The sequence below is a fragment of the Colletes gigas genome, unplaced genomic scaffold (assembly GCF_013123115.1).
Source record: "Colletes gigas isolate AHSC1104 unplaced genomic scaffold, ASM1312311v1 Colletes_gigas_Sc00029, whole genome shotgun sequence".
Taxonomy (NCBI): domain Eukaryota; kingdom Metazoa; phylum Arthropoda; class Insecta; order Hymenoptera; family Colletidae; genus Colletes; species Colletes gigas.
The window spans coordinates 2,419,625-2,444,964 of record NW_025106658.1 but is presented as its reverse complement, the minus strand read 5'-3'; the positions used below and the strand labels follow the sequence as shown (position 1 = coordinate 2,444,964).

At 41.0% G+C, this 25,340-nt stretch overlaps 2 protein-coding genes across 2 annotated transcripts in view; both read right to left on the bottom strand.

Moving 5' to 3' along the window:
* LOC122401896 (ankyrin-2-like) overlaps positions 1-25,340 on the bottom strand; it is a 28,374-nt gene that overhangs the window by 824 nt on the left and 2,210 nt on the right. The window contains exons 2-27 of the mRNA XM_043404320.1: positions 24,344-24,445; positions 24,127-24,259; positions 23,682-23,845; positions 23,443-23,598; positions 23,215-23,343; positions 22,946-23,143; positions 22,508-22,804; positions 20,970-21,167; positions 20,090-20,236; positions 18,565-18,714; positions 18,154-18,294; positions 16,964-17,119; positions 16,576-16,872; positions 16,266-16,449; positions 15,766-15,885; positions 15,608-15,692; positions 15,488-15,505; positions 14,957-15,181; positions 14,743-14,888; positions 14,432-14,640; positions 14,142-14,346; positions 13,756-13,945; positions 13,542-13,680; positions 11,762-12,041; positions 11,537-11,686; positions 125-8,732 (exon numbers count right to left, since the gene is read on the bottom strand). Of these exons, the coding sequence (XP_043260255.1) occupies positions 139-8,732; positions 11,537-11,686; positions 11,762-12,041; positions 13,542-13,680; positions 13,756-13,945; positions 14,142-14,346; positions 14,432-14,640; positions 14,743-14,888; positions 14,957-15,181; positions 15,488-15,505; positions 15,608-15,692; positions 15,766-15,885; positions 16,266-16,449; positions 16,576-16,872; positions 16,964-17,119; positions 18,154-18,294; positions 18,565-18,714; positions 20,090-20,236; positions 20,970-21,167; positions 22,508-22,804; positions 22,946-23,143; positions 23,215-23,343; positions 23,443-23,598; positions 23,682-23,845; positions 24,127-24,259; positions 24,344-24,445 (12,813 nt within the window). The 3' untranslated portion in view covers positions 125-138. The remainder of the gene's footprint in view (positions 1-124; positions 8,733-11,536; positions 11,687-11,761; positions 12,042-13,541; positions 13,681-13,755; positions 13,946-14,141; positions 14,347-14,431; positions 14,641-14,742; positions 14,889-14,956; positions 15,182-15,487; positions 15,506-15,607; positions 15,693-15,765; positions 15,886-16,265; positions 16,450-16,575; positions 16,873-16,963; positions 17,120-18,153; positions 18,295-18,564; positions 18,715-20,089; positions 20,237-20,969; positions 21,168-22,507; positions 22,805-22,945; positions 23,144-23,214; positions 23,344-23,442; positions 23,599-23,681; positions 23,846-24,126; positions 24,260-24,343; positions 24,446-25,340) is intronic.
* On the bottom strand, positions 9,232-11,138 carry LOC122401897 (bypass of stop codon protein 1-like). Its single transcript, XM_043404321.1, has 2 exons — positions 11,062-11,138; positions 9,232-10,954 (listed from the first exon to the last, which is right to left on the bottom strand). Exon 2 carries the CDS (start codon positions 10,830-10,832, stop codon positions 9,819-9,821), a length of 1,014 nt encoding a protein of 337 aa, XP_043260256.1. The 5' UTR covers positions 10,833-10,954; positions 11,062-11,138; the 3' UTR covers positions 9,232-9,818.

The following is a 25,340-nucleotide window of genomic DNA, read 5'->3' as shown; positions in this document are numbered from 1 at the left end:
CGTTAACAAGGTGTAGCGTACCAGAAAGAGTTGATGTGTAATGAGTTGATATGTATATGTATATGTATATGTATATGTACATATACATATTGGCTATAAGAAATAGAGTGGTGGGGCTACTTACCTACGAAAATATTCCTATGTACCAGTACTTGGTGTTGTCCTCGCCTTCTCGTTTCTAACATCGGTTTCCGTATTTTCTAGCCTCTGCTGTTCTAAAGAATTGTCCGACGGCGCGCCATCCGAATTCTCATTTTCTTCGCTATTCCTTTCGTGTTGGTCGACGTTCTGTTGTTCGAGCAAAGGCATATCTAAAGAATCCGAGGAGATGCGTCTAAAGCTAGCGTGCCCGACCATGTCCGACTGCGCCTCTTTCCCCTCCCGTACATTGTTCAACGAATCGGAACTCAACGAAGGGAAATCCAAGGTGGTCTTCATCTCCAACGAATCGGAACTTCGACACAACGGATGGTGTTTCATGTCCACGTTGTCCTCCAACTCGAGCGAGTCCGTACTCGTCTCCATAATGTTAGTCTCCTTTTGAATATGTACATCCTTCGTTTCCTCCTGCTTGGAAGCAGACTGAACGGCTGGTAGTTGGATTCCCGTTTTCTCCGCGTCCATGATCTCGATCTGCGAAATATCCTCGGTCGTGTCGTCCTGTCGATCGAATCTCTCCACGTTCGATTGTGCTATGCGTATGATCTCGTCGATCTCTTTGATCCTCTTCTCGTAGTCGTCCGATCCCGATGTGCTCGGATTGAACGAGCCCACGTTGTTCGTGTCGACTCGCGTCCTCGTCAGGTTCTCCAATTTGTATCTGTTCTCGGGGCTCTCGTGCTCCAGTAAGTCTTCTTCCTCTCTCGCTCGTAATTCGATTAAATGCGCCTCCCGGCAGGCCTTCTCCAGCCCCTCAAAGTCCTTCAACGAGGACAGCGAGACGTCGTCGCCGTGGCCGGATCGGCTGGCCGTGTACCTTTTTGGAAGACTGCCGTTGTTAACGGAATCGTGGGAACCGCACTGCAACTTCTTTGAATTCTCAGCGGCCACGGCGCTCTCCAAATGCTCAAACTCCTGCAGCGAACTCAACGACACGTTATCGTGCTCCGCCGTCTTAACGAAATACTTTTTACTCGCCAAAACGTCGTAATCCGGCGTGCTACCGAAACTACCACGCATGCTACCCACGCTACCTATCGACTCTTTCTGGCTACCCAGACTTCCGAATCTACTGCTACCGGCCTCGAAATCGGTTACCTCTTCCTCCTTTATATCCTCCAAAGGACCACGATCGTACTCGACACCGCAGACTCGAGCATCCACGTGGAACAGCATCTCCACCCATTTTTTACTCTCCTCGAACTGCTCGTCGTCCGAGTACGACTGAGAGTACTGATCGTCGTTCGAAGCTTGCGGCGGGCTCTCTTGCGACTCGAAATCGAACAGTTCGTTGTTCTTCGACGAATGGCTCGCCGTTTCTTGCAAATCCGTTTTCCTATCGGTCAAAAGGTTCTCGAGATCGCGATCGTAGTTCTTGCTGCTCACGATCGGCACGGAACTGATGCGTATGCTCTTACCTTCCGAATCGAATTCCTTCGCTTCCCGTCCCACCTCCTCGATCACCACAAAGTCGTCGATTATGTCAGGCTTGTCGACGATCTCGAACGAGTCGCTGTCCGGCGAATGACGATCCGATTTCTCTTTACCGATCACCGTCGTCACGGACCCGATCGACGTCGAGGACGTGGACATGCTCGCCTGTTGCATCGTCGATATTTGCGCGGACGTCTCGGAACTCTCGTTCGACGGTCCCGTCGTCGGTCCCGTCGTCGGTCCCGTCGTCGGTCCCGTCGCCGGGTACTTTTCTTCTAAAAAATCACGCTCTGCGATTTCCCCGTCCAACGCCGTCTCGATCCTCTCCGGACTATCCACGGCTTTCCTCTCCATCTCCTTCTCGGCGTCCAACGCTGTTTGCACCGAGCTCACCTGAGTGCACACGCTCTGTATACCGTCTTCGGAAACACGCGACGTCATGATATCTACAGATTTCAAAGCCCCGGAACTCCCCGTCACGGTCGATGTAGCAAAATCGATCCCTTTACCGTCCGTTGGCGATTTTTCCTCCTCGACCTCCTCTTCCTTTTGGGGGAAGATCATTTCCGACGATCTCTTCATGCGATACGGTATGTGACTGTCGATCTTGTCCATCGATTCGTCGATAGGTATGTCGCTGCCCGAAGAGTCCGACTGCTCTGTTCGTTCCTCCTCGAACGAACCCTTCAAGTCGTCTTCGATCTCTTCTTTCTCGTCGCCCTCGCCCTCGCCCTCGCCCTCGGATGGGACCAGAGTCTCGGAGAACTCGCTGGTGCTGTCGATGCTTCCCAGATGGCCCGAACTCAACGAAGTCAACGACTTCATCGATTCCCTGGAGCTCATCGTGGTCGCGGCAGTGTGATACTCTTGGGAGGTTTGCTTGGAGGAGGTCGAGTGCTCGATCGACATCATCGCCGTCTCGTATTCCGAGGCTGTCGCCGACAGTATACAACCGCCGGACTGCAGAGCCTCTATGTCGGACGAACTGGGTCTACTACCACTACCGATCTCGTAATCGCAAGACTGATAATTGCTGCTATCGCCCGAGCTGGATCCAACATCCGCCTCGCTCTCTGACGCGACCCTCTTCGAACCTCTCGCTGATTTATGGCGTCTCCGTAATATCGGGCACGGCAACACCAAAGACGAGCTCTCGTCTTTATAGTCAATGTCGGATCCCGATCTACTGACTGGCACGGGACTCGGATGACCCTCCTCGTCATCCTTCGTATCTTCCTGGACGGTTATAATCGCAGTCTCTATCTCAGACTTTTCGTTTTCGGTTTCGGTTTCGATTTCAGTTTCGGTCTCGGTTTCGATCACAACCGTTTCTCGTCTCGTTACGATTACCGGCGTATCGACCGCTGATTCCTCTGCGTGCGTTTTACTTTCAACGATATATGGCGGCGGCGCCGACTCGCCGATACCAGAATCGCTCTTAGCTATTTCGGTGTCGCGCTCGGGGGACGATGATTTGTATAAAGATGGTAAATCGTTCGGAATGGATTCGGGTTGCAACTTAAACTGAAACTCGGAGGGAGAGTCTTTTATTTGAATCACAGTTTCACTATTCTCGCTTAACTCTTCTATCAAGTCTTGTTTCGCCGCTTCCAGCGACTCCTTCACCTCGGCGATCTCCTTCTTAACTACCTGATCTAAAACAGTTATGGCGTACCGTGCGCTCAGATCGACGCCGGAAAAATCCTCTTTTTTTATTTTCAAGGCACAAGTGTCTGAAGGAACTGTCACGGATCTACCGGGCTTATCGTGTTTCTCCGTACTCTTCTCTATATGCCTTTTGTACTCGTCGCTCGACGGCTTTATCTTCGACAAATAACCCTCCGTCCATTCTTTCAATCCCTCCGACTCTCTTCCCTCTTGCGTTCTTTTCACCTTTTCCAATTTTAATTCGATCTCTGGCCTCGTAACCGTCACGCTCGATTTCTTTGTAACAACCTCCGCACAAACGCTACCACCACGATCCTCGCCAACCTCTTTTTCCACTTTAACTGCTTCCTCTTCGCGTTTCTCCGATTCCACGACCTCTTCCCTACCCACCTTCTCTTCCATACTCTCCACGTATTCTTTGTTCGGCGTTTTCGCGTCGTACTCGCGCTGCAACGTATCGACTAATTCCTGACAACTAACGTCTAATTTATTCTCTACTAATTCACTTTCAAAATCTTGCTCGCTGATCGGTATTACTGTAAATTTCGTGCTCTTCGCGACCGCTGGAACCGCTGGAACCGCTGGAACCGCTGGAACCGCTGGAACCGCTGGAACCGCTGGAACCGATGGAACCGATGGAACCGATGGAACCGATGGAACCGATGGAACCGATGGAACCGATGGAACCGATGGAACCGATGGAACCGATGGAACCGATGATGATCCAACAACAACGTCGGTACAAGTCTCCTTTATCGACTCTATCACGCTTACTTCCTCCGACGATTTCGTCACCGATTCCTGATCGTAATCCGTGGATCCGTCCTGCGAGGATAGACACTCCTTTTTACGCATAGACTCGTACGCTTCCAACTCTTGATTGAATATCTGCGACGGTTGCAACGTCTCGGATATCTCGATCTTCTCCTCGCCGATCATCCAATTCACGGACTTGATCTCGAGGCTCACTTTCGATTTCGGGGACAGTATCGGGGGGCTCTCGTACTCGAAACTGTCCGCCCTTTTTCTACTTATGGCCTCGTGCTCCTTTTGCCCGGCTTCCTGTACCAACGAATAATCTACGTTCGTGTCCTCCGACACGGTGCTCGGGCTGATCGTTATGTCTCGTTCTTGGACTATTCTCTCGAACGAATCCGTGTCTGCACTTTCGTGCAGAGATGGGATCCCTCTGCTGGTCTGCTCGGATATTTTGTGCTCGTCCATCTCCAGAGAAGGCACGTCCACGGAATCCTGTCTCGATTGGCTCTCCACGCCACCCTCGACAACACCCTCTAACACCCTAACGTCCGAAATTTCCGAACCGATCTTGTCTCGCGGAAAGCTCTCCTCGCTCTGCAAATCACGCGATCCCCCCATTTCGCTACCATATTTCTCCGATCGTTGTTTCTCGAATTGCGTGCTCATCACCGATTTTGATATGTCTTCCACCAACTCGTTCGTGTCCACGTCGATCGTCTCTTCGAAATTTATCAGCTCGGATATACTGCTGGGGCTCATCGGAGGAGACGATTCCTCGTCTTTGGTTATATCTTCGCTCACGCTTATGCTGTCTCTCGACGATTCCTCTTGCATCGACGACCTCGATCTCCCTACTAGCTCCGCTGAACTCTGATCCGTTGCAATTTTATCCGCTTCTCTGCTCCCTGATTTCTTCATTATCTTCTCGAATTTACGCGTCAGATCGTCCGCTAATTTCTCGTGATCGAATTCGCTACCTTCACCTTCTCTCGCGATTTCCTCCAAATATCCTTTGCTCGGTAATTCCGTTTTCAGATCAGCGGCTGATTTCGCCTCGATCTCGCTCTCGATCGACTTTATCAACGTTTCCGCTATCGCTCGTGCCTCGATCTCGTTCAATTTTTCTCGTTGCGCCTCCTCCAAGCTTTCGATCCGCGTAATTCTCTCACCTTCCTTCGTCTCGGACTCCTCCTTCGTAATTTTCTCCGTCGGTGTGAATTTCCTAACTTGGAAACTTTCTTTCGTCTCTGCGCGCGACTCCCCGTGGACGATCTTTTCGACGTTATCGAAATCCGTAACAGGTTTGAACACTCTTTCTCCCGAAGCGTCCTCTTCTATTATTTTTATATCGTCTTTGTCGCGAGTCGCCTTTGTCTCGGAAATATCTTTCTTGATTCGAATTGCAACTTCAGCGTCGCTTTCTCTTATTATACTACTTACCGCTTCGTGAGTCGTGATCCCTTTTTCATCCGATAACTTCTCGAACGACACTTCTTTCTTTCTTTCTGCTCTCGATTCCGCTGCAGTCGCGTCTATCACTTCTTCAGTCTCCGTCAGGTTCATCGACATCTTTTGAATCGCTGTTTTCTCCAACTCCTCCATTTTCGACTTCTTTTCCTCCACCGTTTCCGTTGGCGATTCTTTCTTCACCTGCGACTCGCACGACTTCTTCTTCTCCACGCGTTCCTTCTCCTCCAAAGTAATTATTTTATCGGTACCGCTGCAAATCTCCGAAGAGATCACTTCTTTCTTTTCCAATACGCTCGAACTCTTATGGTCGACCATACAAGTAACTGTCGCAAAGTTGTTTTTCATACTGTCCACATCTTCGAACATTTCGAACGCGTCCTGAGGATCCGTGAACGTTTTCGAAAACGTTTGCGTCTCGCTCTTCGTCGTTAAATGCTCCTCCAGTTTCGAAGTGACTTCTTCGCTGAGTTTCTTCTCCGTTATCGTGTACGTTTCGTTTTCTTTCTTCGCCTGACTCTCCTTCTCTCCTTGTTTCTCCGACGTTGCTTTCACGTCCACCACGCGTTTTGGAATTCGAGATTCGAATTCTTTCTTCTTACCAGTCGGTGAAACTGTCTCCAATAATTCGGAGCTCGAATCTTTCGCGAGTTCCGGTTTGCTCGGAATTTTTTTCAATTCCCCTGCTTTCGGTTTCGTTTCCTTTTGAACTTTATCTTTGTCCGCCTTTCCGGTCGAAACCGGAATACGCGACTCCTTTTTCACGTGTTTCGTATCGACTTCCGTTACACCCTCTTCTTTAACGATACTTTCTTCGTCTTCTTTTTTTACTTCCGTTTCTTCTTTCGTAATCGCTCGTTGAACGATAGGTAATTTCGAGACAATTTCGAGACTCGTTCCCTGCTCGATCTCTCCCATCGTTTCAATTTCAACTCTTCTCTTTCCTTCGAGAAATTTCTGTATCTCGTTGCTAACGTCCGCCGAGGAAATAATTTCAGGTTTAAACTTTTCCACCGACCCAGTTTCGTACAACTCGCTCGAAGTGATCGCGTCTCTAGAAACTCCGGACAACAATCCTACGCTGTCGGTCGCTCCTTCTCCTATTTGAACTGATTTTAACACTTGTTCCTGAACCAGTGTACCGTCTTTCTGCACCTTATAAATTATAGTAGTCTCTTCCGTTATAATACGCCTTCCGCCAGACGTTTCTGTAACAGTACTCCCTTTATGGACTCTCGATCCTCCAGCTCTCTCTTTCACTGTACTTAGATCTCTATCAGCCGGTTTCTCTTTTCCCGACCCTTTCACGACTCTACACACTTCATGTTCTATACTTCTTCCTCTAACAATATCATCTACATCTTCTTTGGTTCCTTCGATCCGTTTCCGCATCTCTTCTTTATCCTCTAATAATTCTTTTTCTATTTTTATTTCTGCAACAGGTTCTTTCGCTTCTTCCTTCTTTACATCCTTTACAATTTCTTTCTCTATTTTTATTTCTCCAACAGGTTCTTTCACCTCTTCCTTCTTTACATCCTTTATAATTTCTTTTTCTATTTTTATTTCTCTAACAGGTTCTTTCACTTCTTTCTTCTTTGCTTCTTTGATCATTTCTTTTTCTATCTTAACTTCTGATACAAGTTCTTTCACTTCTTCACCTTTCTTCCAAACATCTTTTATAATTTCTTTTCCTATCTTTACTTCTGTAACTGGTCCTTTCACTTCTTCCTCTTTCTTCTTTACATCCTTTAGAATTTCTTTTTCTATTTTTATTTCTCTAACAGGTTCTGTCACTTCTTCTTTCTTTACATCCTTTATAACTTGTATCTTTTCTATCTTAACCTCTGATACAAGTTCTTTCACTTCTTCCTGCTGCTTCTTCTTTACATCTTCTACAATTTCTTTTTCTATCTTAACCTCTGATACAAGTTCTTTCACTTCTTCCTGCTGCTTCTTCTTTACATCTTTAATCATTTCTTGTCCTATCTTCGCTTCTGTAACATCTCCTTTCCCTTCTTCTTCTCTCTTCTTTGCATCTTTTACAATTTCTTTTTCAACTTTCATTTCTGTAACAATTTCTTTCGCAACTTCTTCAGCTCGTTCAATTTCTTCTTTATCTCCCACAGGCGTTTCTCCTTCCTTTTGCTTTTTAATCGTATCTGACACACCACGCTGTTGCTCCGTAACGTCTTTGACCTTTGATTCGCGCCGTTCATCTTTCACCAATGTACGACTCTCTTCCAATACTTCCCTCCTTTCGAATGATTTCTCTTCTGTACGTATCGACGATTGTTCTTTGTGTTCTACCACCTGTTCTTTACACTTCTGTATCTTTTGTGATTCATCCTTCTCCTTCTTCGCGATCTCTTCCGTCGATTGCACGCGTATCGAATCATCTACCTTTTCGACATCTCCCTTCAATTTTTCCGGCTCGTCCGTTTTCTCCGTCACGATATCTTCGGAAACTATATGCTTCGACGCGTCGCTCTTTGACTTTATACGATCATCGCTCACGTCTTTGTACATTTTCTTCGCCTTATCCTTTTCGTTCTCGTCTTCCAGAACCGATTTCTCCATCTCTTTTCTTTCCTCGACCATCTGATCCTTCGTCTCCGAAATGATTTCATGGGTTTTCTCCGTTTTCTTCGTTTCGTGGGACTCCGTTATGTACCTCTCCTCGTCCTCGTCCTCGTCCTCGTCCTCGTCCTCGTCCTCGTCCTCGTCCTCGTCGTCGCCGTCGTCGTCCCCCATTTCTTTCTCGCCAATTTTACCTTTCGTCGGTTTCTCTTTCTCGGTCTTCAAGGAGACCACCTGTTGTTGATGCAACTTCGGTACGACTTTCGTTATTTCTTTCTGTATTTGCTCCTCGAAGTAATGAGCCTTTTCCGCCACCGAGCATTCCGAAATATCAGGTACGTTCAGATCCTCCATCGTTTCAGATTTCTCCATTTCCATTTCAGACGTTGCTCCCGTGCCCCCTGTGCCAACATTTTGCATATATTGGCTGTCGCTTTCGTTCAACGTCAGCTCCGACGTTCTCGACACATCCGACTCCGATCGCTGATAACTTTCACGTTTCTTCGATATATCCTCCCAGAATTTCCTCTTCTCTTTATACGTCTGCCTCTCGATAGTTGACGACAACTCTTGCTCGTCTCCGACTACTTTACTGGGATAACTAGCATCTACAGATTCTAGGGGACAAGCCGCTTTTTGCGCAAGGGATTCATGAATAGTAACAGCATCTAGAACAACCAAGAATTATTCTCACATTACTTTTTATTAGACAAGTACATGTAATGCATAAAAATGCATTCTATATTGTATATTTACAATCTCATGTATAATTTAACAGATTTATGCGATCAAACTTCTATAATAAACACGTTTAAATACACTGTCATTTCTCTCTGTCTAACCTTCTCTCTTTTCTTTTCTCTCCAACTCGTAAACTCTAGTACGGTGCACATAACAATTTCTCCCTATATGGAATACAATTTCAACAAGTTTAATTACATCGATACATCAACCACATTTTTTTTTTTTTTCCTTTTTTTAACATGTACACGACGTCTACGTAACCGAAATATTTATAATTCTAAAGTTCCTTTACAATTCCTCTACGAAGTATCTTTTATATATATTAATATCCTTGGATACTAGTATATCCTTCGAGATTTAAAATTAATATCCCATACGGTTGTCTATGATAATGTTGAGGACGGCAGTTCTGTCTGCAAGTATAAGTACAGAAAATTGCGTTAATACCAAATAACAATATCAGAGGAAAATTAACGGAAATTCGTTTATCAACAAATCCTGGTTACACATAACCACGTATACTTTTCACTGCATAATCATGACTTGTTAATGACTCGGTGACGTTTCTCCAGTAAGAATTCACTCCAGACACGATCCTATTCAGAATTATTTTTAATCGAGTATGAAGGGAAATAGTGTCCGGTTATACATACATGTATGTATGTAAAGTAAAATGAATACATGCCCACCACTATCTCTGTCTCTTTAGCCTCGATAGTCGATAGCTGTGAGAATTAAAGTCCAGCTTCTCCAATTTAATTAACAATCATTAATGGAAACTGAAAACTTTCGTATCTTCGTATTATTAATGGGTCCGAACATTAATGGCCCGAACAAAGTCGTGTTTCGACTTATTTTCGTCGAAAAGATCTTACCAACCCACTAATAATGTACTTAGGAAGATACAATAAGTGATGTAAATGTTTTTAGCTTGCATTATTGACTCTAACGTATTTGTGAATTCGTGCCCTTACCGCACTCAAAACACACATATTTAATTAAAAACTATTTTATTCGTTCTGATCGACTTCTTCGGTATCGGTATGGCAATCGCTGATCGCATCGTCGCTGATATCTCGAACGATCAACATATTTTCCGGCTTGTTAATGTGTCTCATCACGATTTGAGAGGCTACGAGGACGTCAAAGTCCTCGAGGATCTCCTTTTGGCAGCAACAGACCTCCTGCTGCGTGTCTTCTTCGTCCGATATGGCCATGTCTTCTTCGTCGGTGTTTGACATCAGCACGATATCCGGCGCGTTGGTGCACGAATCGGATTCCCGTGCATCCTCCACGTACATTTTGTTTCGTATCTCGACGGAGAACGGACCGTCGCTTTCTTTGGTGATTATCGTTTCCCCGCCATATTCGCAAAACACGTCGGATCTCGGTTTCACGTAAATCGTTGTCTGAACTTCCTCGCCGCCTTCGATGTCCTCGAGATCGGTTTCGTCCGGCCAGCAATTCTCGCTCACTTTTAGGCTACTTCTTTCGTTTTCCTTTTGATCGTTCTCCGTTTCGCTTGGATAGATTTCGTCAACGTCCGTAAGACTTTCGAGGAAATTGTTGCATCGAAGCATCTCTTTGTCGGCCGACAATACCGTGTTTTCGTTCGATCCGTTCGTGGTCTCCACATTATCGGATGTCACGGATATCGTCGGTGCCTGTTGAATATCCAGGGACTGACTCGATCGTGTTTGGGGTTTAATGGTCGTCAGTTCACCCTCGGAATCCGTATCGGAGAAATGCAGAGACGTATTGCTGACCAACGCGTTCAGTTTCCTGCGCGTCGATCTCGATTTTCTCTTCACTTTCGTACCCGTGACCGTCGTCGTCGTCGTCGTCGTCGTCGTCGTCGTCGTCGTCGTCGTCGTCTCTTTCGCCTTCGATGGACACAAATCGGTAACAGCGTTCGACAACTGACATTTATTCTCCTCTATTTTTAAATTAGCTATCCCCGAGGGATCTACATCTACATCAATTGTGGATTTATTCTCCTTTTCTCTTTCTACCTTACACTCCATTTCTACCTTATCCTCTCTTGTTCGCGCACTTCTCAAAATTTAATCGTTCGCTTCTCTGTCTAGGTGGTTTACCATGCAGACCTTAATCGCAAATTACTAGCAGAACTTAAATAATCCTGAAACTGAACATTATAAAAGGATGGAAATTAATATTAAAAACGAGTGCGAATTAAATGAAAATAGAAACCCGACGTGAAGATGGAAACTTGAAAACTGCAAATAAACTTACATTTACAGAATTGTACGGAAACGTTGTTGAAAAACATGTAAATTTTAGAAGCGAACGTTTTCCGTCGGTGGTTCGAGACAAACTGGACACGTTCGCCGCGGTCAGTTCGACCGTTTCTTGTTGATACTATTATGAATAATTAAATTAAAGAAGCCTCGCGCGATCCTTCAGCCATCATAAGCTGAATTACTGTTTCCTCTTAAACGGAAATCGTATTACAATTCTGTTACCACATTTTAAATAAAATTCCTTCCATCGATTAATTCTCATTCGTTGTATCATAATGTCACGACGAGATTATCGATGTTATTGATATTCGATAAATGCGTACAATGTTTCTATGTACACGATCGATTCGTTTTTGCACCCCGTACTTAACAATTCGCATAACATTGCATACGTAAAAAGGCTCGAAACCTTTTCAGCAATTTCATCATTCATACGAGGTAATAATTGCAAACTTTCAATTACATACCTGTTCGTTCTTTTTGCAGGGTGTCCTTGATGAATTTATTTTCCGACGGCGATATCTCCTTCAGCTCGTCCTTTTTCTCTTTACCTTCCATCTCGTATTTCGATTTGTAAGAATCGATTTTCTGATTAATGATATTCGAGTCCTCGTACTCTGCAACAACGAGACAATTAAACGGGTATTGTCTTCGAAGATTGAGAAACGAAAAGCAAAAAAGCTGTTTCTCACCTTTTAATTTCTTTGGAGGTTCGATCTTGGCCGAGATTTCTGGAAGAACAATGTTTAATACACAAATTGGTTGCTGTGGCGGTTCTCCTTTGGCAACCTTTGGCTCTCGCATGAAGAGCATTCTAGCTACAGGGTCCAACAACGGATCTTTCACTTTCACGTGGAAAGACAGTCGATTTTGACGAAAAGCTTTGAATGTGAACTTCAACTGTATTCCCGACTTCGTCACAGGCACCAAATTACCGCTGAACTCGATGTAAAGATCTTTTCCATCGAGAGCCTGTAACGGGCAGAATTTTTATCTCTGTCAAACTGTCCTCTGAATAGAGAATTTCATTTTCAACAAATTGTACAGCACGAGTCGCTGAAGACAAGCAATTTCAAATATCTCATTGAATAATTTCATAAGAGAAATTGTAGCGATACGAAAAACAAATATACAGTCTGTTTCATAAGAGCGTTGGAGCTATATCTAAACAACAAGTAAATATTTTGTAAAAATTCATAGAGGGCATCAAAGTTTATTTGTAATACTACGTCGCAAATACCTAATATTGTGTGAAATCTCCTTTATTTTGTAGTATAGCCTCACAGCGTTTTTGCATACTTTTGACGCGGTTTTCAGCGTATTCTATTGGTAATGATCTCCATAAAATTCTTATTCGGCGGCATAATTGTTTCAGGGTGTATACTTGTTTTCCCTGAAGCCTTATCTTAAGAATTGCCCATACATTTTCAATGGGGTTCGCGTCCGGTGACTGTGAGGGCCAGCTTAAAACATTGATACCGTTTTCTTTTTTCCACTGGGTGCAAAGACGGCTGCGGTGTTCGGATCATTGTCCTCTTGTAACACCCACGAAGCATTATTGTCACCAAACCACACTCTAGCTGATTTCAACAAGCATTTTTCATAAATTTTTACCATTCTTTCAGCATTCAAATTTTCGGTGAAGAGAAACAAATTTCCATATCTAAGGGAACAAAGGCATCCCCAAACGTGGACCTTGACTGGATGTTTAACAGTTCGTTGTAGCATTGGATTATGTTTGCTGGTCCAGGCTTTCTTTTTAGGTACCCACGCCCAAAACGAGGATTCGTCAGAAAAGATTACATTGTCCCAGTTGCAATCAATATTTTTCTGGGCCCAAGCGTATCGCATACTGACGTGTTTCGCGGAGAGCAAGGGCTTTCGCAGCGTGCTTCTATATTTTACGTTGGAATCTTCTAATCGCCTTTTTATTGTTGAAACGGCAAGCTTGATTCCTTTTTTTCAAGCTGTTTTTGAGCTTGTCGTAATGACAGCGACGGATTTTTTTCGAACAGTCTTAGAATCACTTTATCCTGTCGCTCTGTTGTTCCACCTTTCTTCCCTCTTCCTTCAAAGTCATCAACGTTTTTCACTAATTTATAACGATTCACCCACTTTCTAACAAACTCTGTCGATTTCCTCATATAACGAGCCGTCGCAGAAAAGCTTAATTTTGGAACTTTCGGATGCGTACAAAGAAATACAGCTTCGTATCGCCTAGCGTACGCCGCACTCATTTTTAAGCATTCGATCGCTCGGGCTGTCAAACGAATACTGCTTGAGTATGGGACGCGAGTCGAGTAACGCGATACTCTTTATAAACATCTGAAGTAGATCTGATAAATGTTACCGCTCTTCTAGCTCCGTCATTCGAAAAATCGCTCCAACGCTCTTATAAAACAGACTGTACACGTGTAAGTCGTTACGTCCGAGTTAAATTAAAATTAAAATTCCGTAATAAAATGTATTTACTTCGACGTCGCGGCTTTTTACAATTTCGACAAATTCCTCTTGCCTTTCCAAAGTGTGCATTCCTTCTTTTCCATCTGTCATGCACAATATTCGTAGCGTTGCTTCGAGAGCATCCATTCGTTTCGAATAGATTACAAAACTGTAGGGGAAAGAAATTATGTTTATTCGCAGAGAAAATTATCGGTAAGAAATTACGCATAATTTTAGTACTCACTTTATAATGTATGGAACGTACAAGGACTCTTCGTACAACTCTGTGGCCATTCTTGATACCGCGCCTATATTCCGACAATCCATTAGCCAAAATCTTGCAGAGACTGTCGTAGTAAAGGATACTTTGTCGTTCATAAATGTTAATGGTGTCGAGCCAGTCACGTCCTCCCACTGCGATTCGCTTGTCCCACCTACATTGTATATTTAAAATCTAAATAAACCGATATGTAATACGCAAACGTATCGTCTCATTTTAGTTAGCTCTCCGGGCCAGACAATTTCCAAACTAGATTTCCAAATAAATTTATTATACGGAGACAACCGAACACGAACCCAACATAATACGAATACAAATAAAATCTACCACGAATATAATTATTTATTTACCTGCAATGCTACATAATAAACGCAACGTAGGCGTTTCGCCCCCGTATTGATTGATCATTCCTTTGTTCGCAGCTTGTGGCACCGGTATAGTGAGTGTAATCGGTTTATGAAATTTTCTTCTTCTCGGTTCGATCGTTATTATAGGCGAAACGGCAACGCAGTTGCCAAGCAATTTAGCTGTAAGTTCGGCTGGAATCACGTGAGCCTGCAACAAAACGACACACTCGCCTTTAACCAAAAACTTTGCTTTTACGAAATTCGTATGCTCTTGGAAAAATGTTCAAACTCGCCTGCAGTCCAACTTTAATTTTTTTTGTCAATGCTCCTGGCGGGAAAACTGCTTGAACGTGATTGGCCACGCTCGATATTAAAATGCCACCCTCCGCTCCGATCACGTGAACTTCCTGTTTGATTCTTGTCACGGTGGCAAAATATTGCGGGAAATCTGTCGTTATTATACGAGTGATTCTGCCAGAATGAGTAGCGCTCATTTGAGGATCTATAAAATAGCGTGATCGAAGCCTTCTTATTCAACAATGCTCCAAACTTTTACGAAATTTCATTTAGAAATAAAATCAAAGAAATCGTATTTTCGAAATACCATATGGCGTATTTAACAGAGTGTCGTCGTTGTCCACAGAGTTGTCGTGTTCTTTCCAGGTTTCCCCGTTTTCGCTTCTAAGGATGATAATCTCCCTCTCTTTGCCTCGAATGGACGCAAAGTGTGGTATATCGATTAATACGGGTCTAAAATCAAATTTATCAATCGACTATTGAAAATGGATTTATTTAATAAAGGAATTTCATTTATTTACCCAAGGAATGTTGCACCAATTGGTCCCATCTCAATAATACGAGTTGCTAAAGCCTCTCCCTCCATTAAAGGAGGAAGATTTGCTACTTTGTTTGGTTTTATCAATCTACAGGTGACCCGAATCGGCATCGTTGCTCTACGAGGTGGTACGATGATACGCACACCACTATGCCTACATCCTTTCATAGCACCACCGCGCGCATCTACCAAGAAACTTACTAAAAATCTAAAAAATTAAAAAAGATACAATTTCTTGAAATCATTCATCATCAATTTCAAGGTTCGAAATAATCGAATGAAAATAATATTTAGATGAACTTGGAGTTTAATAAATATTTTTATCCTCTTTTCCTTACCATACATTTCCATCATTTTTTATATCGTTAAAACTAAATGTATAGTAAACAGTGTAGTTTTCATAAAAAGAATCCATAGAAAAAAGCATAATGAAAATTCCAACCGATCATTAAATTAAAAATACGTAATCTTAATTTACCGACACGAGTTATTCGTTTGAAAATGTTTTACTTACGATCGGAAATGAAGTCGGCTAGAAATAGAAATATTTACGTATCGATTAATTGCAATTTCTGGCACAAAGTTTTATATTGCCAAGCAATGTTTGAAATTAAGTAACATTAAGTTTACATACCCCAAATTAAATCCATCGGTATCAAAGTTCTCTGCTAAACAGTAATTATTGCTTTGTGTGAACTCCTCAAGACCTTCTTTAGTAACTAACCGAGAACAATTTATTCAAGTAAAATTAATCACGACGCTTGACCAAATTAACGAGGAATCAGATCTTACCTTGTCTGTGTACTGGATCGTCTCTGGTAACGTCGATAGGAAGAGAATCGTCCCTTAAACTTTTCATTAAGTCTGCTGTAAGATAGAGGTATGGTTGCTCGCTAATCAACGCATCCGAGCCTGCAAACCAAATCCTCTATCGAAATTATGCTTATCGAATAAACGTAATTTAAAATTAAACGAACGCTCGAAACATTTCCGACTTGGAGACTCTATCGTATTTACAATCTATTTACGATTTTCTAATATTTATCATCTGTGAATGTGGCTTTGACAATAGCGTTTTAGTTAATTCGATTAATCGATCGCTTATCAGCGGCAACTATTAATCGCAACTATCAATAATATTCAGTTGACGACTATCCAGTGACGATATTATAGCAACTTTAAAGAGTAATTTGAAAAATATACGAAAATACTTATTGTATTACAAGGAGGCACTTGTGTCGACATTTTTATTTATAAACAGTTATTAGGAATAAATTTTTTTATGTAAATACCTCCTTCGTCGTCCGAATCAGACATGAAGTTTGTTTCTTGTAGACTTTCGGGTGCGATCACTTTATATTTCTCGTCCCAATTTTTATTATCCGGGCTTAACGTATCGTACGACAGTCCCTTTAACACTTCCGTTACGGATATGTATCCCAATTTTTGTGCAATGTTTAACGCAGTTAGACCATCCTGAAATAATTTGTACAAACACGATTTCACCAAATTATTTACACGTATGCTTTACTGCTTTAGTACGCAAACAGGGTAATAACTGTTTAAACTCGAAGAAATTACGGAGTTTTTATCGTTACTCACGTTGGTCCTTGCTTTGTGAGAAGCATTTCCTTCTAACAAAGCTGTAACAATATGGGCATGACCTTGCTGAGCAGCTTGATGAAGTGCTGTGTAATTTTGATTATTTTTTACGTTTATGTCCGCATTGTGTTTCAAAAGGAATCGTATCATCGAAAGATGCCCGAAATGAGCGGCAACGTGTATAGGCCGATAACCAGTTTCGGTTTCGGTTTCGACATTCGCGCCATTTTTTACAAGAATGGAAGCCACTCTGATGAAATCTTCTTGGGCGCACAAGTGCAACGCGGAAAGACCATTCTAAGCAAACGACGTAAAATCCATTTAAAAAATTATCTAATTTTTTGTACGGATAAGAAAAGGTTTCACCATCCGATAGGAATTATTTTACCTTTGATTTGTGATTTGGATCGGCTCCGTGTTCGATTAATAAATTCGTCATGTCGTAGTGTCCTTTTTGTGCACTCAAATGCAATGGCGTAAATCCTGCTTTGGATTCAGCGTTTGCGTTTGCCCCACTTTCCAGAAGAGTAGAAGCAATCTCCATCTGTGAATTTTATCTTTTATTTCTACAAGTTACTTTATTTATAGTTTATCTTTCGCACGACAGCGAAACGGCATTAAATTCCAATGAACGAACGTCGCCCCGAAATTAACAACATAGTACATATTTATCTGGTTAAAAAATGTCCGGGGAACTCAGTGCGTACATTTAATGTGTTCATAGAACCGTATTTCATACAGTTTACAAGCGACTATCGAAAGAATCATTAAATTTGATTTTTTAAACGAATGATAGGGAGGCTTGTCTCGAGCCTCTGAAAAAACTTCTTCAGGTACACAATGTAAGAGTAAATTACAAAATAAACATGGAAGACGACATAAATAATAATACTTGATATAGTCATCGGATAGAGGATGAAATGCCCTTTAAAATGAGCGTTCGAACGAGTGGATAGCTTTATTAGTTCCGGAGATACATACATAGCGATTTTAGTTTCAAGTCGATGCGGTGGCTAGTTTCGAAGATACTCGAGGGTCCGAAGCCTTTGTTTACGTTTCGTTGATTATCAATGAACTCGCGCGCGTGAAAATAGTAAACAGTGCGTAGTAAATTCTTGGAAATACATACTACGCTTCCGCGTCACGTGACTGCCACGACTCACGTGCGACAAGGAGGTCCGGCGCGACGCGTCAGACGGAGACAGAGATAGTAAAATTAAGAAAAATACCCTTTTACATAAATTACGATATCTCGAAAACGGTAAGTCCGATCGACAAAAACGAAAAACCGTTTTAAAGGGGAGGCCTTACCGCCTCTAACAGTGGCCCATTTATGGATAAAACACTAGTAGTTTCAAAACTGCACGCGTCCAAAGTTTCAGTATTTTTAATGCGCGTTAATAGACCGTTCATTAATATGTTAGAACCAGTAAGCGAATTGTTCTAAGCTCGATAGAAATTTTACCAACATTCTGTGGTAAGCAAAACATAGTTACAACGCGGAAAATGCTCTCTAACGTATATCTTCCATTCTACATATATGTATTTCTACTTATGATACATCGTAAACACGTTTACCTGATTTTTGCGAGCAGCAATATGCAGAGGTGTATGTCCATTTTGTGAAACAAGATGGGGAGATGCTCCCTTCTCTAATAACAAATTCGCAACATTTGGATGATCATAATGACATGCCAAATGCAAAGGAGATATATCGTTCTGTAATAAATAAGACTTGCTGTAACGAGTATCCTATAAATTACACAAATAATATAAAAAGCATTAGGGGAAACAAGACTGGTCAACTAATACCGTCTGGGGCTGATTCACTAATAAATTGATCCTGATAATATTAGTTTATATTTTTTTGTTTACCGAGTCAGTTAATAATAAAACATGATTTTTTATATTGAATTATTCTATTGGCAGTAAAATAAGTTCTCTCTATCTATTTAAATAAATATTTATCGTATATTATTTTCTACCAACCTTTCCTTGTGCATCTAACTTGCTGGATCTTTGCAGAAGAATTTTTGCAACGCTCATGTTGCCGTATTTAGCTGCTATGTGTAAAGGAGTAAATCCATTTTTGGTTGTGGCTTTAAGGGAAGCGTTATTATCCACAAGAATAGATGTCACCTGTACGTAAGAAAATTCATCTTAAATAAAAATAAATTTACTCTACCAAGTATACAGAGTGTTGATCGAATACCATCGGTTTCATTGAAAAACATAAGTGACGTGATGAATTCACGAACACGATCTCGCGGAATTAGCCTTCCAGAAGACTTTGCAGCTTTTAAGGATCTTGGTGACCAAGAAGAAGCGTACCAACCAAAATCAAAGATTAGGTCTTGTCCTGTACATGTATAACCCAGTTTAACCCAGCTCTGGTTATTCTCTTTGAGAAATGTTGCCTCCGTAAATACACGTACCAGGTAAACAGTATTTTTCATTTAAAAATAACTACCTACAAATATCTGGTCATCTGGCCCTGCTCTGAAATATTCAGATCGACAGGTAAGATCATAAATCTTGACGACGAGTCGAGAGAAATTCTCCATCGAAACTGGAAGATTCTCCAAGTCCAAATTTCGTTAACAACACCCACGCCTCTTGTCCCTACCCAAGGCGAGGATAACAGCCAAGAGAATTCTAAAAATTTTCCTGCTTTCCAACCACTCTGCCAATCACATTTAAATTCGATCCATTATATTATATTATATTCGATCTAATTGTAAGTGGGGTCATTTGTGTTGGGGAAATTTTTACAAGTCGTTATTTGAAACAACAATTGAAGAATGAAGTACGATTAGGAATTGGTTAAATACTAGTATGTAAAACCATAAGAGAGTAGAAAGTTGAAAGAATACATCGAAATTGATCTTATCGAGTATATTGGCAATGTTGAGTTAATGATAGTTTAGAGAGTTAGTGATAGTTATTATCGAAACATTTGTTAACTAAAAGAAATTGGTTAAATTTTAATCTGCTTAGCCTACCTGAAGTTCCTACAACGAACAAATACATATGTATAATTCCTTACCCAACATATTCATAATAATGAATTTTTAAATCCAGTTAATAATAAAACTAAATATCGTAAACTTGCTACCTTACATTCTAATTATGTACAATATAAAGATAGATTTAGAACGAAAGTGTTAATAAGACAGTGTTACTAATTTCTACGTTAGCTGTGCGTGCATGCATGCAAAATTCATAACATCGAAATAAGGCAACGTAAAAAATAATCAACATGAAGAAAGATTTTATTAAAATTTGATACATAGAAATAACTTAACGTAAAGTATATAATAAACATAAATAAAACCGTGATAAGAAAATACGAAATAAAATGTAAACGACGAATGAAAACGGGTAACAAGAAAATAACGAATCGTCACGTTTCCACGTGCTATATAAGATATTCACGACGTCTCGTCCAAAACAAGTATATTCTATTCTGTGTCTTGATATAATCTGCTATCTTTGAAATTTCTTTGTACATTACCTCCTCCTGGCCCTCCTTGGCTGCGATATGCAACGCTGTGTACATATTTTTCGTGGTAGTGTCAACTGCTGCACCATGTTGCAGAAGTAACATAACAATGACAATATTCCCTAATCGCGATGCAATATGTAACGGTGTTTGCTGTTCCTAAAACATACAATACAATACTGCATCTTACACGACATGCAGTACACATACGCAATAAACATAATAATTATCGTGTAAAAAATCAAGAAATTAATACGCATTTGTTTCGATATACATATGTATGTATGTATTGTAAGCGACAGCCATCGTAAAGTATGAGATTTGGGACAGAAGGAATAGTCGATGGTGTGGATTGATTGCTCAAAGTAGTGAAATTCTGGTAAATCTTATCGGTAAATTACTTTTCTCAACAGAGATGGCACAAAGCATGTTTTAATGATCCTGAAATCGTGGAAGATGATGCTCGTTCTGGAAAACCATGCACCTCAAAAATTGAAGAGAATATCGAAAAAATAAAGATTCCTATTTACATCGTTAGTGAACTAAATTTAAATTATCGATCTGTTTACGACCTACTCCAAAGAATCTCACCGAGGAGCAGAAATCTGTACAAAGACCTCCTTCAAAGGGTAGAATATTAATGAAATTTCTTTAATCGAGCGATGAGATCTCGAAAATGAGTTCACCTCGACCAAAAAAGGCAAATACATACGAGCAAATAAAAATTGAAATCAATGCTCATTTGCTTTCTCGTCAACGAGGGCATTATTCTCGTAAAGTACGTATTATTCAATTATTATTACATATGAAATATAGTTAATTATATTCAGCATGGGGTTCGATCATATCATGGGGTTGATAATATCAAATACGAATTCCTTTATTTACTTACCCGTGCACGAGCATCGACTTTGGCTCCGTTTCTTAACAAAATTCGGATAATGTCTGTTTGATTAGCTCTAGCTGCCAAATGCAACGGTGTTTCGCCCCTAACAGTTGGCACGTCAGGATTGGCCTCGTGTTGCAGCAGAAATATTACGATATTCATGCATCCCATAAAACTGGCCACGTGCAACGGAGTCAGTCCAGACTGCAAAATAGACATGTTTTTCATTAATTTCTTTCAACCCACAACTCCACGATTTTCTAAACAATGCTTTTGACACGTAATAATATTTATGCGCATATGAATTATAAAGAAATAATCATGTTATTTCCCGTACCAGTCTTCTCAAAATAAAAAGGAATTGCGTAATTCCTATAATTGCGAAGAAATTCAATACATATATTTTTATAATCGTTGATAATTTTATTATCGATGAAGTGCACCACCAGTCTACTGGATGAATCGCATTTAAAAGAAAATATTGTATTTTATCGGAAACAAAAAAGGACACCGTAATAAAGTGAACATTCTCTAATGTCTGATAATTATTAACTCGCTTCTGTCGCTGTTGGAATATGCCATATAAATAAAAGCACGCAGTTTTGACCGCAGTTCGTGACGCGTCACTATGTAAAAGTCAGGCGTGATGACATTCATTGTTTGGACTTAACGTCAGGCGAGCACGCACATTCGCAACGAGGAAATAAATGTTACGGCGAGGGGGGAAAGGCATATATTGGGAAGGGGAACGCTGTCGGAAGTTGAAACGCGGCCATGTCGCCAGAAGATGAACGAGGCCAGCCGCGATACCGCAAAATAAAAAATAAAAACGGTCTGAGCGTGGAGGGGGGGAGGGGGGGAGGGCGAGCGCCCCTGACCGGACAATACGGTCGACTTTTGTTTCATAGGGGCCACCGACGTAACAATTTATGATTCGATGGGTTGTACACCGACCTCCAAACCACTTGTCCACACTATCACCACCACCACCACTACCACCACTACCACCACCACCACACCACTACGGATGCACGAACGCTAGGGGAAGCAATTCCTTCCGGAGCACGCGATATGCACGGAAAATATGCAGATTCGCATAACGTTGCCACGCCATTGGAAAAACAAACGCGAAAAAGCTAGCCAAAATTCTATTTTGTCAAATTAACGGTTTAAAATGTTAAAATGAATAATAAGTGGATGAAGAAATTGTTAAACCGTGGCTCTGGCTTCACTTTGATCGATTCAGATTTGCTTTTGCACTTCCAGCTACTTAAAATAGATGATTTCCACTGTCCCAAGCCTCACAACTCGATATGGCTGCCGCTTACTAGACTAATATTAAAGTTCTTTCTATGAAATATCTTGAAAAATTCACTATTTTAAGCACATACTATTATATTTCATACACTATTATAGATTGTATAAAATAAACAATTGCCAATTTGTTCATCTCGAAATGCTATTGGGCATAATTTTCAACCTAGGCAATGGTCCCTACCCCTTAAAGAGATTAAAACGGTATTTAAAATGAATTTAAATTGTACCTCGGTCGTGGACTCGATTGATGCTCCGTGTTTTAATAAAAGCTCGACAACTTTTATCCGATTCTTCTTGCAAGCAATGTGCAACGGCGTGAAGCCATTCAGAGCCCGTGCATTTGGATCAGCTTTTCGATCGAGAAGTAGTTTTGCAACCCTAACGTGCCCGCAGTGTGCAGCAACGTGAAGAGAGGTTAAATAATCGATCGTAACTTCGTCGACCGGGGCTCGATGATACAATAATACTCTCGCTGCATCCACATGATCCCCCTGCGACGCCATATGCAACGGCGCGAGTCCATTCTAAAAAAATATACAATCAAATATTACGTCAGACACGTCTGTTAATTGGAATCCAGTGACACGATAATGTATAATTAATCCTCTGTTATCGCTACCGATACCTACTCTTACAATTACTTTCTTTACAAATTTCTTACGTACTTTCGTTCGTGCACTGATAGGTGCAGAATGTTCAAGTAGTGTAGTAATCACTTGTTCGTGCCCCGACCTTGCTGCACAATGAAGCGGCGTTAAACCATCCCTAGTTTTAGCATCGATTTGTGCAGAATTTTCTAATAATACCTTAACCATATTGTTTTTACCCCATTTTGCCGCGACGTGCAAGGGGCTTATATTATGCTGATAAGAGAAATTTCAAATATCAATACGATCCTCTACGGATAATCGAGCGTAGAAATTTGTTCTATTACCTTTGCGATATAATTCACGTCTGCGCCCCTCTTTATTAATAAACGCGCTATTTCTTCGTTTCCGTAATGGGCGGCAATATGCAACGGTGTAAAACCACTTTTCGAAGTGACGTCGGGTTTATGATCGTTCTGAGATTAACAGAAAAGAAAATTACTTGTTAGTGTACTTTAATACATGGACGTATAAGAAATTTCAGTAAATGTGTTTTATTTTTCATTCTTATTTACTTGTAATAATAGATCAGCCGCCTTGCAATCGTCTTTTTTCGCCGCGATATGAAGCGCTGGTAACCTGACTTTACCCTTCGAATCATTTTCTAAGAGCACGCTAACAACTTTGTCGTGTCCTTGTTGCATTGCCACTGCAAGAGGTGTAAATCCATCCTAAAATATTTTTATAATTCCAGTGTTAATAGAAGTACGATTCGTTTTAACCGGTATTAAAATTAACAAATTTCAAGATTCACCTCTGTTGCAAGACTCTGATTAGCCCCATTGCTGAGCAACAATTTTACGACTTGATCGTGATTTTCTTGAGCAGCCATGTATAAAGGTGTAAAACCATTTTGCGATTGGATATTAACCGCAGCTCCATACTGAATAAGTATATTTACTATTTCTGCTTGTCCAGCTGGAAAATGTCAATACGATGTCAGAAATCTTGTTCTGGGCTACCAATCTACATATAATAATTGGTCCAAGGATGTTTCTGTATTTATGGGAAATTTTAATTCTCAACAAAACTACGCAATCCACTTAATATGCAAAGATATAAAAAATAGTTCGAGTAAGATACGAATCAATATAATCAACGGGTCGAAACAATTCTCTAGGAAACCCACGTTTCATTAATTCTATTAATAAAAATATAAATTTCCATAAAGATCATAAAGATAATAATAGAATATTTACCCAACGAAGCTATGTGCAACGCAGTGTTTCCCTTTTTCGTGGATGCATCGACTTTAGCAGACCTTTTTAACAATTCCGTTACTATTTCGACGTGGCCATCTTTCGATGCTAAATGTAAAGCATTTAAACCATTCTGAAATGAATATGCGGTATCGATCGATCAAATTTGATAAAATCCAGACGATATTAAAGGGTATATTAAGGGGTTGGTACTTACCGAATTGGCTGTATTAATATCTAAATCGGTATCGAGGAATTCGATCACTTTCTCGAGGTTTCCAGACCGAGCAGCGCGAAGAAATGCTGTCGTGTCGTCAGCCTAACATTAAACAAACAAAATCGGTATTAAATATAAGTACTGTGTAGAATTTATCAATGAATAATTCCTACTCTCTTTCTTTCAGTTTACATTATGCGGTGCGTTCGATCATTTATATGTATATTATCCAAATACATTCGAAGATTTTTAAAAAGAATGTGACAATGATCGGTTCCGATGAAATAAAAATTATTACAATAATTACAAGACTTGCTCTATTTCCCTGACCGACATCTTCAAAAAAAACCGTCTTTAGCGCGTGTGTTTTTTTTTTTACCCCTACAATTGCATTACTACCCTTTCGAAACTCTCGCAGCGTAACACGACGGATACGTTCTTTCATCACTTTCACTTGAAATTCTTGAATGAAGCTGAACACCACTCATACAACTCCAATATGACATTGAACGAAAGTTTCTGTTTAGACTAGCATATATGTATGTACCTACATATGTATACCGACCCGTTACATCTACACACCGTTCTGTTTTATTCTTTGAATTCACAGCTTCGTCGACTGCACTATTTTCAAATTGACTCGATGGTTTCGAGAAATTGGATACACCGAAAGACCAAAAAAAAAAAGGTTTCGATTAAACGATCTCCATTTCTGAGGCTTTCACCCTAACAGAGTAAACTGAAATTTAGAAGATATTGCGTGGATAAAAATTTATACGGAATAATTTTGTTTCTAGAAATTATTCAACACTGCATTTCCTTTTCAATTTCTTATCCCTGTTCCCTGTTGGCGACACTAGAATAACTAAAACCCTTCAGCCCTCGTACAACGTTTCCCTTCCATTCTACAATTAACAAACCATTCCTGATGTAAAAGATCGTAAGAAACCACGTTCGACAGCCGGAAATGCAGTCGATTTAAACCATGGTTAATTCG

Excerpts from the sequence above, each read along its gene's own strand:
- LOC122401897 (XM_043404321.1), bottom strand. The coding sequence starts at position 10,832 with ATGGAGTGTAAGGTAGAAAGAGAAAAGGAGAATAAATCCACAATTGAT.